At 41.2% G+C, this 14,082-nt stretch overlaps 1 protein-coding gene across 1 annotated transcript in view; it reads left to right on the forward strand.

Annotated features, from left to right (window-relative positions):
• The window catches only part of LOC146788637 (putative cation-transporting ATPase 13A5), a 452,938-nt gene that overhangs the window by 169,538 nt on the left and 269,318 nt on the right, over nucleotides 1–14,082 (forward strand). Inside the window, exon 12 of the mRNA XM_085635829.1 lies at nucleotides 11,161–11,349. Within this exon, the coding sequence (XP_085491955.1) occupies nucleotides 11,161–11,349 (189 nt within the window). The remainder of the gene's footprint in view (nucleotides 1–11,160; nucleotides 11,350–14,082) is intronic.

The following is a 14,082-nucleotide window of genomic DNA, read 5'->3' on the forward strand; positions in this document are numbered from 1 at the left end:
AACAGGGATCGCCCGCAATGCATGCGGCGGTCCTGCACACCCGATCATGATGCGACCGTGACCATGGCGGTCGGATCTTGATTATTAATATTGCAGAGGGTGCTGCTAAGAGCAGCACCCGCTGCGATGTCAATATGCTTTGTTGTGCATTTCACAGCACTACGTGTCAAGCACCACACAGTGCCTGCCACGTAGTGCCGTGAAATGTAGGGGGGTACCCTTTGAACCCCACAAGTGCACCCTCAACTCCCCCCAACACAAGGGCGGACTGAAACGGGCCCCCATCGCTAATCCCCACCAGCCTTTCTATGCCGGCAAATGTCACACTGTCACTAAAACACTTTTCTAAGATCTACTTTAAAAAGGAGACAATTGAGAATTCATCCTCTGACTGAGCACTAGAATTGCAAGCGATACCAATAGCCATTTTTAAAGATATTTTACAAAAACTGTGATTAAAAAATCGACTTGTGTGCGGTCACTCAAAGTGAAGAGAGCCATTGGTAAAATGGACGGACTTATTGCCTAATGCAGCATGCTGTAATTGGTAGAAGCAAATGTGAATGACAATTCAACCGGCCCCTGGATGAAACCTGCTGATCAAATACCCTTTCATGTATATATAGTGTGTATGATTTTTCTTGAAAATGTATGAAAATAACTAATTGGGATGCATGGTAGTAATAAAGTACACTAATGTGTTAGGTCCAGTCAAATGTTTCAACAATTTAAACCTCAGCTCAACCCCCTGGTTGGTAGCTGTCACAGAATAGACAAGGTAAAATTAGGGTAAACGTGTAAAGCATTTAGAAGTACCAAAACAGTTAAAAAGTGAAAAGACACAACACAATAAATATCCCAATGCAATTTAAGAAAAGGAGAGAAATTATTTATAAGCAACAGGAGACCAAAACAAGCAAAATCCACTGAGGGGAACCAGAGATATGAATTTATCAAGTTTGAAGTGAAAAATTGCACCAAAAATCAGTGCCAATGAATGTCTCTGGAAGGAGTAGACTCGGCACAATTTCAGGCTGACCCCAAGGGAGCTCCATTTCAGAAAGCAACTGGCATTGATATTTATTCGAAGTCCAAGTGGAGATTGGGACATAGACATTTTTGAGAAAAAAAATATTCACTGAGTGGGTCGCTTTTGAAATTGTAACTGGTGCCATAGAACCAAAGGCCAGATATATGAAGTAGGTTGGTTTTGCTGGGTTCTTTAACTTAGGAAATTTCTTGCTGAAATGTTTTTAAGTCCTAGTACAAAATGGTCCTCGGTCATGTTTTTCAGAGGTGCTTAGATCTTCGAGTGAGTTGAAGCTAAAATCCAATCTGATGCTGTGAAATTGCTGGTCAGATACATTTTCTGAAGCTCTGGAGAAAGAGTTTGCAAAAATTTCCAAACTTTCTTCTGGTACCCAATCCACTATCGAGATGAGGCAATAACTAATAGGGTTAAAGTTCTCAGGGTCACCCAGACCCACTTTTGCAGCAGTTCTTGTTAGGCCTCCTGCTAGCAATCCCACTATGCACTGCACCTTATTATCAAATTCCAAGATGGAGAAACCCCTCTCTGCTGTGTAACCCCCCACCCCCAGAGCATGGCCAAGGTAATAATGAGCAGTCAACCTCCTCTGAAGTCACTCAAGTTCTGAGGGTAGATTTACTCCCACTGGGTTTGGTGCCAGCCTGACTGTGGGACCAAAGGCTGTGCCTTTCCTGGTGCCATCTGACATCATTTACTTGTGACAGCATAGGCCCCTTTGAAGTTAACTAAGTTCCTTGGTTCACCCCCAGGTGATCTTACTGCCAGAAGAAAAAAACACTTCATCACTCCCAGGGTATTGTCTTTACTCTGGAAGCAGTTTTTATATGTCATTAAATTAAGGTAAAGTTCTTAATTGACAACTGCTAGAAAGCTAAAGTAAATTACCCTCCAGGAGTTTCAGGCAGAGAAAATATAGCTTTATAAAAGTACATTTTACTAAATATTTGTTAAACATCCAACTGTGCCATTAAATTGGGCTTGTAATAAATAAGAGTGTAGAATAATTTTTCTAGCTGGTTACAAACCAAGATATCGAATCAATATTTTAATCTATACTTATGGTTTCCTGGGGGGAGAGCCAGATCCTTTCAAAGTGAAAACAGTATTTTTAGGGCTTGTCACTGCAGGGATACGTTACCATGAAATTTCAACATCTCTAATTTTTTAATACTAAGTACCCTACCCTATGGGCTTCAATCCCTCCATAGTGTTTACCTTAGTATTTAAAGCTAAGGTTTTTCCCCTGTCTATTGTGTTATTTTGAAAAGCCAGACTGCAGGTGTAAACTGCAGCAGTCAGTCAGGCCAAACGTGTGGGCCTGAAGTCATGTTTTCCTTGCCACACTGGTGGATGGCACAATACGTCCTGCAGTCTACAGGTGACATTTAACTTTCCTTGCCATAGTTGTATTTTCACCTCCATATTCTATGGTTTTAGAAGAAAGTTAAATAAGCCAATTAGGAGTTAGCCACTCTAAACAAGTTTTTGGGATCAGAGAAAATGCACTGGGCCTGGACCGCAGCGTCCCAGAGTAGATTAAAAAAACATCAGCAGCAGTGCAAAGAAATGGGGGTGACCAAACAAAAAGGATCACTTTCTCAAAAATGGTATGGTAAAAAAATTAAAGCTGTCTTGAAGGTCTGACCTAAAAACTAGAAGACCAAACTCGGGCACCCAGTCAGCTAGCATGTGAAGTTTGTTTGTAAGAAATGGGAGTCTAACCCATTTAATGCCCTGGATTTCTAGTTTTTGACTATCTGTTTTTTTACTGTTGCTTAGAGTGGGTCTTACTGGGTCTCACTCATTCTAGACACTGTTAAAATAGATTAGGAGTGCTAATTACTAGTATAGGTAGCCTGTTGCAGAGCAAACCCTTCATAAATTCATGATGACCTAGGCAAGCCTAATAGAATTACTGGGCATTCATAGAGTGTACTTATATAGTGGTTTATCAACAAGTGGGTGTACTTCACTTTTTTGGATACACTGGGTGAAATCTGCACCAAACCATTGTTTTACCTTGGTTATGGCTAGAGACTAGGTTAATGCACCAATATTATGATAAATTGGGATCCCGTATGCAGAACTGTTGTTAATTGCACTTACCTGCAATTCCCCTTGCACACTATCAATTTTTCTCTAAAAGAGCTCCTAATTAGATTCTTGCCTTTAAATTACCACACTGTGCTAAGTTAACTACTCTGCGAGTACATTATTTAGTCATAAAGCCTGCTGCTGAGAGAGGAACACCAAACATGACCCTTTTAGGCAAATTCCTTAATGATATTTTTCTCCAAAAGAAAGGGTACTGTGAGAAATGGGTACCGCCCATTTATTCCTGATGGATGTTTCACTTTTTGGACTACCTTGTTTATGGACCTGTGCCATGTCTGAGTCTCACCCCCCTGAGTCAATCTCACTGTCAGCTCTGTTGTAAAGGATTGGGAGTGCTAACATTCAGTGTACATCTTTAAAGCTAAGGCCTCCTGCTATGCAGCTATGATAATAGGCTAAGGGGTTGGTTGCATATTAACATGTGCATGTACAATTGTGTACATGTGTGTGGGCTCAGTGTGTGAGACTACCATCAAACTTATCACTAACCAAACGAGAGGAAACGTCCTGACCCCTGAAACACATCAAAAACTCATTTTTTTTTTAAAAAGACTCTCAATTACATAGCTCTATGTGGCACACTTCATTATCCAGTCCTCACCCGGTATTGATGGTTCTAGCGGGAGGGCTCAACCCCACCTTTAAGTGAGCTCTTTGATGTTTTGGATAATCCCATGTATTCGGCCAGGAAATAATATATCTAGAGAGTTAAAAAAGCCTTTTTATGTATCCCAAGTGCTGTTGCAGCATTTTATTCATGGGTACATTTTGGCTATTTAAAAACATTCAAAGGATGTTTGTGAAAAACAATGATTTCTACATCTCTGATTAGTCAACATGTTTTACCTGGTTTTAGAAATGACAACCTGGCCAGCTGGCTTGCAGAATTTTCCTCAGGTCTAGAAGTATACTCAAGAGTTGGTGTCTGAAGTCCAATATTTAAACTTTGTGCTTTCTCTGGAGTGGAAAAAGCTTCTAGAGGATTCCTTTTGAAGTGCTCAGGTTTCTTCACTCCCTGGATGCAGACTAACTACAGGAGGAATGCAATCCTTCTGTGAAGGTAGGACACAGCCTAATCAGGTGAAAGTGGGGCTGTGTCTAGCTCCGCCCTCCCATCCTGCCAGTGAATGCATGTCCAGGGACACCTACACTCTCTATTGTGAGTGGTTGTCTAGGAGGAATACACAAAGGCCAACTGCCAGCTACAAGCTCTAAATACTACATAGATAAGACAGGAAAATACCAACTTTCTAAAAGAGGCATTTTCAAAATTGTAATTCAAAATCCATCTTTAGCATAAAAGCAGATTTTTCGTTCGAGTTCCAAAGACACTAAACATGAACAGTTCACCTGCTCCAATTTGGAAAATATCAATCAATTAATCAATCAGTGGATTCATATAGTATGACTAATCATCCAAGAAGGTATCCACTATCCAGGCTATTGAGGGTCAAGATGATTCAGGTGACCCAATTGAACAGCCAGGTCTTAAGTGCCCTCCGGAATTCTTGTAGAGAGGTGGCAGTCCATAGCTACAGAGGAAGGTCATTTCAGGTGTTCACTACAGTTAGGAGAAAGAGCATCCCCCAATGTTTCTTCAGTGGATGTGAGGGGTGTGGGTGTGAAAGCGAAAGGTGGAGTATAGTTGTCTGGTAGGATGGTGGAAGTTCAGGCGTGGTTGATGTAGTCTGGTCCTCAGCTGTGCAGTGATTTGTAAGTGTGACTTGAATTGGCATCTCTTCTGTACAGGGAGCCTGTTGAGTTTTCTGAGGTGGGGGTGATGTGGTTCTGTCTGTGAAGGTCAAGGATGAGTCTGGTAGTGGAGTTCTGTATGGTCTGGAGTCTCTACAGAAGGTGTGCAGTGATCCCAGTGTAGCGTGAGTTGCCATAGTCTAATCAGCCTGAGTGACAGTAGCCTGGTGTTCAGAGGGAGCCTTTTGAAGACCTTCCATAATGTGTGCAGCTTGAGAGAGCAGGCAGAGGAGAACAGATTAATCTGGAACGTCATGGTCAGGCTGCTGTCCAGATTTATGCCCAGGTTTCTGGCATGGCCGTTCAGTTTAGGTGATGGTCCTAGTTCTGAGGGTCACCAGGTTATTCCCAGGGATGGTGTGCTTCCCGAAGAACAGCACTTCTGTTTTGTTTGAGTTGAGCAGCAGGCAGTTGTCCCTCTTCTAGTTGGCAATGCTCTTCATGCACCTGTGGAAGTTCGTTTTTGTGTTGGTGGTATCTTCTGAGAGTGAGAAGATGAGCTGAGTGTCTTCTGTGTAGGATATTATGTTTAGTCTATGGGATCTCTTGATGTTGGCCAAAGGGGTCATGCAGGTATTGAAGAGGGTGCTACTGAGGGAGGGTCCTTGAGGAATACCACAGATGATATCCTTGGGATGGGAGGTGGATGGAGGTAGGCGGACTTTCTGGCCCAATGGAAACAGTCAGGTTGGGTGTCCTGAGTGCTGCGAAACCCAAGTTAAAGAATGTGTCTGTAACCCTTCTGGCCAGTCACTGTGGGGCAACGCCTTGAGAATAGTACCATGCCATCACTTTGCTAATGGTGCTAGTAAATCTGATAGTGCTGCCATAATCATATCAAAGTAAACAGATAGGTAAGGAGCACCAAGTCGGTAACAAACCCCACGTATAGTTCAGACCACAGGGTCTCTAAGGGTATGTTCATTATTGTTTAAGCAGACCTAAGTTCCCCAGCTTTTAATCTCGGCCTTGAGCACTTACTTCTTCAAGGGGTTGACACTGTCAGTATATTGCGCTCACCACCCACCGTAACTGGGTGTTAGCATGTGGGCACACCCCTTTTGTAGGAGCCAATTCGTCGGTCATCTAATATGCTATGTGATCTCATATCTGCACGCATCAAGTCTGGAAGCTAAACAGCTAGCCCAATCCGCCATGTTCTTGTACTGCTACCCATCCATATTGGTTAGGGTCATGCTAGTCACCTGATCAGAAATCGGTTTAGCAAGTTAAATTGTAATGAATTTCAGTGCCTAAAACATTTTGTATCCTCAGCTTTTTCATCTTGTATAGTATCACCCAAATTATTGTGTATATTATAGGTCTATAGGTCATCAAGTATGAGCATACATGCCAATGATAATAGACAGTGATGTGTTGTTTCTCCACTCACTAATGTTGTTCATGGTCCCAACTACTACCGCTGGTGTGGTATACCTACGCACATGTTGTGTAGGTATAGATGTTTGGAGGCTCAAGATGTAACTGTGGATATCTCCATTCATTATACACATCTCAGATCAGATTTCTGTAGCATGTTTCCACATTTCTATTGGATCTATTTGTTTGTGACACATCACAGTGAGAACTGGTCACCCCTATGTGAGGTGAACCCCTCAAGTCCTCACAAAGGGTCTGGCCATACATCAGTGTCACAGTTGACATTCAGATAAAACTGTGTTGGCTAACCCCTACAATGTATGTCTCATAGGGACTTAAGATGGTGCCAGGGGAAAAAAGTAACAGCCCCAAGTGTTGCCTCAAAAGGCCATAGAAAACAGAGAAATTTGGTGCATGGACCTCTGGTGTTTAGTCCTCAGTCTGCTTTGTATAAAAGCTTTTAAAAAAAGACTCATGCACACTGTTCATTGAATATCTAAGTGCTTTATTGACAGTCAAAATTAAGCAGTGATTTGTTATATGCATTTTGGAACTTCTTTGTAAGATGGTACCATCCACAGTGGTTTTAGTGGTGTTCATTAGTTTTTTGTTTTATTAATGTGGTGATTTTGTGATGAAGCCAATTGACAAGATATTTGTTAGCTCGCACCATCACGTTGTGTCTACTATGTGCAGGGTATTGTTGTTTTAGTTTTAAGGGCTCACTGGGTGTTTCAGCTGTTAAAATAGTGTGCTCATAGGAATTATCACCTGCCATCATGTATATTTTTGTAAATTAATGTATGTTTTTTAATAGTGTGGGTGTAATAAGATACTTTTCCTTTTTACAAGTAAAGGCACTGGCTGGACAATGATTTTGTTAACGTTATTTGCATGCCTGTGAGAAAATTGGTTGTTGATTGACTGGGGTACGAACCCTGGTTAAGTAACAGCCACAATCCCTTGTAGGGTGAACCACAAAAAGTCATAAATTAACCTGTACTAAACCCTGGGTTCCTTGGCACAAAAGCAGCCAAGTTTAACGTAGAGGAAATATTTATGCAGAACACAAGCAGTAATAAAGTGAAAACACAAAAAAAAAAAAACCAATTTACAATAATGGAGTAAATTTCTATTAATTATTTTACACCACAGTGACAAAAATTCAATCAGTAGAACCGGTGTTATGTATTTATAGTTGCTAAGTAAATTAAATATCCCAATTAGGCATATGCCAATCAAACTATGTTTCGGGTAGTGAGCACAAACACTTTAGCACTAAGGGTGGGCAGTGAATTCTGCTCCACCAGCATAGTTCACTGAGTTTTCGCAACTCTGCGCTCCGCTGGGAGCACGGAGTTCAACGAAAACTCCCCCTTCACGTGGAGCGGAGTTACCACCCGAATAGAATGCAGTTTGTGTGACATTGTTTACAGCAGATCCATCATGCTGTCTGCTGACAAAAGTCACGCAGTTTATAGCTATGTCACAAGCGTGAAAAGCGCTCTATCCATCCCTCTGTAGCAGCTCCATCCTGAGTCTGATACTCTGTCTCCACCCTGTGCACCGCCTCCGAGTCCGAACTTATAGTGTCCGGAGTATATGCAGGGCCTTTCCGGCATCCGTGCCTCTGACTGGGTGGCACTCCCTCTCAGACTTCTGCTCCACCACTGCCTGCAGCTTCCTCAATGTAAGTAGACACCAACATGTTCAGAGCCCAACAGCTGTGTAAGACGAGGTGCTTGGCCCTCAGCTCTGCTGCATGTAGCTGTGTGGGTACATACTATAGAGTTCTGAAGGAAGAAAAATGCATTGCTCTAGATAGAGGAGGTAGAGAGGAAGTGAATGAAAAGTGAAGTTACCACTGCTCTGTATTACTGTCTGTGTCCTCTCCTGTGTGCAGAATATAACCAAACTGAAGATGCAAAACCCTGTGAAAAAGCATAATATAACACCGTCACTTAAATTACCCTAATGTAATTAAGCTAATGGTAAACAAGAGCAGTCAGCTATCAGTGTACTCACCGATGTCACGTGTTGGTTTCTTTAACTGTGAATGAAAGCTAATTGGTACATTATTCGAAGCAACTACAGAGCAACATGTTTCTTACTAAGGGACAGCTTCTTGTGGTTTCTCCCATAAAGAAAGACTCCACTGAACCTAATACCAATACATTAACCACTAACCTTGGTTTTCATCATAGCATGATAGCACTTGAGGGGTAGTAGTAATCGCTTTATAAATGCAATCACTACATTTTGCATAAACTGTAGAAAAAGTCCTTGAATTAACATTTGGTCTTATATGTTTAATTCGATCCCATTGAGTAGTTGGCTGACCTTCAAAAGGCCAAGTTGCTGAATGCCCTTTCACCTCTCCCAGTCTGAGAGGGGCTGTGTGTGGGAAGGGAGGGAAGGGTGTGCTCATGACAGTGCAGCTGGGACTGTATGCTCTGGTCTCCTTGTCATCTGAGGAACCCTTTAAATAACCACAGTGATGGCTTGAGCATTATCAGGCTACAAGAATTTGAAGTTGAAGGGGTCATCACACTCTTCGGTGTTTCCTGTGTGTGTCTTTGTGGCTTTGCGTTGCTCCAGCGTAGGCAGTGAGTGCGGTGGTCAAGGCAAACGCAAGGTGTGGAGGGACCCTGGGCTGGTGTGTTTGAGTGAGTCCAGAACAGGTGGGACGGAGGGAATGGGGCTCTGCCTGTGAAATGGTACTGTGTGTGCATCCAATGGGATGTCCCATCAGAGCATCTGCACGCTATATCTGCACAGCCGGGTGCACTGGCAGTTAGTGCACTCCACCCGTCATAGGATTCACAAAGTGCATGATGCAGAATGCGCGATGGGTGAATGAGTGAAGTGAGATACAGGTAGTTGACTAATTAAGCAGTTGTCAGACGTCACCTGCACTGTCGCAGCTTTATGCCCAGTCATAATCCCCCCTTTCTCAGCCCACTCATGGAACTCCGTGGAATCGCACTGAGCTTTTCTGAAAATTAGCAGAATTCTGCAAAGTTTGACTCCACCAGCTCCGTCTAGGTCTATTTAGCCTAGTTAGCAGTGGTAAAGTGCACAGATTCCTAAGACCAACAAAATGAAATGAATTTCAGCAAAACCTTGAGGTAAGCAGGCACAAAGTTTGGGAGAAATCCAACCTAATGCTGACAGGTCTAACAAGGAATGAATAAATCTAAGGTGGACTTATAAAGTGCACAGCTACCACTAGAGTGTCCCAGTGCTGTAAGTGAGACAGACAGACCAATTTGCTAATATCCTGGATGCTTCTCAGGGATACAGGGAGAGCATTCCAATATCTGGCAGCTAGTACTGAGTAGCCTGAGCCACCCCATTTTTTCTGTCCACTGTGAGGGATACACAGCAGAACAGAGGATTGAGATTTCAGGAATCTATTAGGACAGAGGGGATCATTCTGTCCTGAGTGTATTTAGGGCCAGTCCTCTAGAAGGCTGCATGTGTTATTGTCAGTTCTTTAAAGGTAGCCCTCTTCTTCACTGGCAGCCAATGTAACTGGTTGTCGTACTGAGATAATGAAGAGCATTTAAGCAGGTTAAACAGGAGGAGTGTGGCTAGCTTCTGTACCAGTCTTTTTTTCAGGTAATCCAGTAAACCGAGGTACAGGATACTAACGGTGCCTCAGGACTCTGGTACTAACCCACACCACCTATCCAGCGTACTTCTTGGACTTCTCTGTCGAAGTGCTACCAGGAAGTACTGGGTTCCAGGTAAGGGCAGATTGTGAACATATTACTTGTGATGGACCAATGTCTTTCACAAACAATAAACTGATGTCCTATAGCGATCTTGATTCAATGGAAATCTTACACTATATTGTTTCCTTTTTTTTTTGCTTTGGTATGGAACTGCAATGGACATTTCTATGTACAGCACTCTGATATCTTTGTATCATGTTCACACGTTAAAAAACTCACTAACTAAATAAAACATAAATACAATGTTTAGAGTTTCAGTTTTCATGTTATCTAATAGTTGTAATAAGTCTCTTCTAGATTTAAAGGAAGTCCTCTGTTAGTAGTTTAGCAAATTCACCAGAGTTAAACTTTCTTTAGTGTGGGTGGACTTGTCCTGTTTTTAAGCTATGAGAAATATTTCTGCAAGGTGGAGAGAAGTGGATTTGGAACATGAGTGGAGTTTGAAGTTATATATTGATTTTGCACTCATTCAGAGGAGGGCATCTTTCATTACCCTTATGATTTTGTTCGGGCTCAATTTTAATGAGATCTGCTAAGAGGATTCTCATCCTAATAATGTTGATCATATCAAGAAAGTGACATGTCTTTCAGTATCATGACAACATATCATGTGTTATCATGTGCTTTTCTGATTAAAGCTATCAGGATGCAAATGATATTTGTACAATTTGGAAGCATACAGATATTCATTTACCACCCAAATATCACTGAGCAAACACCAGTGTCTACAACTGGCACAGACAGAAAACTTTGACTTTACTAAATAAAAGTTTTGTCACAAAATATTATGGAAAAAGAGTCCTGCAAAACACGTGCTGGCGATGATTCTTTACAACATACAAGTGGAAAACATAATATTTCAATAAAGAATAGCAGTGCAATATTGAAGGTTGTCCAAAGATTGTTTTGTTTTTACAAGCAAATATGTGGTAATGATTCTCTACAGTGCACAAGTGGAAACCATAGTACGTTTTGAAAAGGTTGGGTATTTTTAATTTGTTTTCATTAACTTGATAGAATAAAGCTGTCATTGTTAATATATAAAACACACTTTAGTGTTCCAAATGTCTTTGATGGAAAATTCCTCCATGAGATTCTTGTTGAAATCAATATTTTTTTACCCAGGCATCTGTGAGTGATACAGTGGTGTTGTCACTCTTTATAGTGACCGGTATGGTCCCACCTTCTCTCTCGGCCGGTCTGGCTGTCGGAGTCATGTATGCCCAGAAGCGGCTGAAAAAGGAGGGAATTTGCTGTATCAGCCCTAAGAAGATCAGCTTTGCTGGATGGCTCAATCTCATTTGTTTTGACAAGGTATGTAGATGCTTCCATCTTCGACTGTTCTCACCTGGTTTACTTCTGTCTGTGCCCAATGAGAAGAAATTCACATTCCATGCCTCCATGCTTCACTGGGACTACCACTGACACTAACTTTCAGAACAGAATGTCCCACATTATTTAGCTGTGTGTCCTCATCCTTATTTAGTGCAGCAATTTTTGACATGAGGGGACATTGCTGTGCTAAGAAATAGTGCTAGACACAGAATCATTCTTCTTTTATAATCTCATATAACTCTTAGGTAATTCTGTGTGATTATGCAACACGGAGTTATGCGAGTTACTCCCACGGCTAATATTTGCTTGCTGGTGTGGGCACACATTCTAAAGGCATATAATTGTTCATGATAGGAGACCTGGCAGCAAGCTTTTATTTTCACATGCATTTTTTTACACCTACTGTTTATCAATAATTTCTCTGGATTCTTCATGATTATCTATTCATTTTGAACCATACACATCTTTGAAGTCCTGCTCAATTTAGATGCTCCCCTTGACAAATTAATTTATAAAATTATTCACCTTTGCAGTTTCATTTGTACAGGAATGTGTAAACTAATCATGAATCTGGGTTTACGAAAGTCCAACCAGGTATACATCTGTATGGGGGCAGGGAGGTGTGGTGATGCACTGGGGCTCATGTTATATTAGCTGTGTGTGTATGTGTTTTGTGTGAATGTGTATATAGTTATTTTGTGCATTTGAGCATTTGGAACTATTTTTATGTTATGTGTTTGTTATGCTGAGTGAGGGGGATAGGTATACCTGCTGTAGGGATGTGTGTGCCTATTATGTGCACATGTGTGAGGTTTTGTGGTTCTGAATGTGTTCTTGATGGGTACAGCATACACATGTGTATGTGTTTGTGCATTCATGATTCTTCCAGAGCATGTGGTGTGTGAGATGTGGGTATGTGTGTTTCTATTGAGTGTTTTTTGAATGATCTATGCTGTGTATGTGCATGGTATAGATTGTGTGTCTGTATGCATATGTGTTTAGTATGTGGTGACTACAGTGTATGCCCTATGTTTCTGTGGAGTGTAGAGTGTGCATTTTGTTTTGTGTCATATGATCAGTGCTATGCATATTGTGTGTGCATGCATGTGTGTGTATGTGTGTGTGTACATGCATGCGTGTGATTAGTTTTTGTGTACATGCCTGTGTTTCACTGCAGTGTTTGTTTTTGTTAGTGTGATCGTATGTGTGTTGACTTTTGTATTCATGGTGTGTGTGGTTTATATAAGCATATATGCATACTTAATGCATGTTGTATTTATTGTGTATGCAGTGTGTGACATGTGGGTATGTAATATGTGTGGTTATCTGGGTGCTTTATAATCACAGCTCTGAGTGTGTTTATTGTGTGTGTTCTATGAATACATGTTCTAGGTTTCTTTATGTGTGTATGTGTGTTCCATGGTTGTGGATATTTTGGTAGCCTTTGTTCTTTTATCCTTCTGATCCTGTGAATTGAAGTCTTGTTTGGATATTGGTGTCTTAACTTGCTTGGTTAAGTAATTTTAAGGATAACCAGAAGATTGTGCAACCATGAAATTAATGTAGATGGTATAGAATTGAACAATGATGCCAAGGGGAAAACATTATAGGTTTCCCTCTGGCTGATAAATGCATTAATAAAGTTAGTAATCATATTTTAAAGTTGTTCTATTGGGTTTTTGGGATGCAATATGTATATAGTTAAATGCCTATCTTAAAATAATTTTTCAAAGTAACTAAATCCTAGGTGGGTAAGAAATGTAACAGGAAGCAGACTGTGTGACAATGGTGATTGGATATACTGTTTGCTGCTGATGTACCCTTATGCTCGCAGCATGTAGAGTTATGTAACCATGCACACGCAGAGGCTTAGAAGTATTGTGGAATGTATGTTTCCATTGTTTGAAGCCAAAAATCCGGATTATGGCTCACACATAAATAATCAGACTCCTCAGAATAGAGCGCCCAGATCAGTTTAACACATTGGCTCTCAAACAGATGACAAACAGTTTTAGCACTATGCTGTAATGAGGCTCACATCAGGTCCCAGATTTATCATGATCTGACAGAGCGCAACTCAGCAAAACAACTGTGTCAAATGGAGAGGGCAGGGATGTGCCATATTTACGAAGATATGGCAAATTCCTGCTTTCTTAATGACCTGGCGCTCTATGTGCTGCCTAGTGACAACACTGTCACCCTGAAGCTATAACACAAGGCTGCCGGAATTACAGGCAGAATATGTTTTGTACAGGAAGTGACAGCTTCCCATACAAAAACAATCCTTAGAGGCATTTTCCTCTTTCTGAGTGTGCTGCAGAATGCAACATATTTAGAAAAAGGAAACAATAAGGAGAAATAAAGATATCTCTCCTGGTTGCGTCACATGGCCCATGGGGACATAGTTGTCTTCTCTAAGTTAGCATGAGCACGCTGCAGCTTGCCTGCTGTTTTGAGCACGTTACTACACAACTTTATTTTTGCAATAATTTCTATGGCTGTTTTTACATGAGAACTCTTTGTGTGGTGTTTTGTTAAATTTTATTTCTTTATATATTGTCCTCAAGTCACCACCAATTGGCTACAATCGATGTGCCATTCGTGAGTGCCCAAAAGTGGCTATAAATAAATTACATTTAATGGATTAAATCAAAGTTTACACAGCCCTCCCAGTTTGTTGAATTGAGAGGGTGTAATCATTGGACAGGAAGA

This window comes from Triturus cristatus, chromosome 11 (genome assembly GCF_964204655.1).
Source record: "Triturus cristatus chromosome 11, aTriCri1.1, whole genome shotgun sequence".
NCBI classification, from domain to species: domain Eukaryota; kingdom Metazoa; phylum Chordata; class Amphibia; order Caudata; family Salamandridae; genus Triturus; species Triturus cristatus.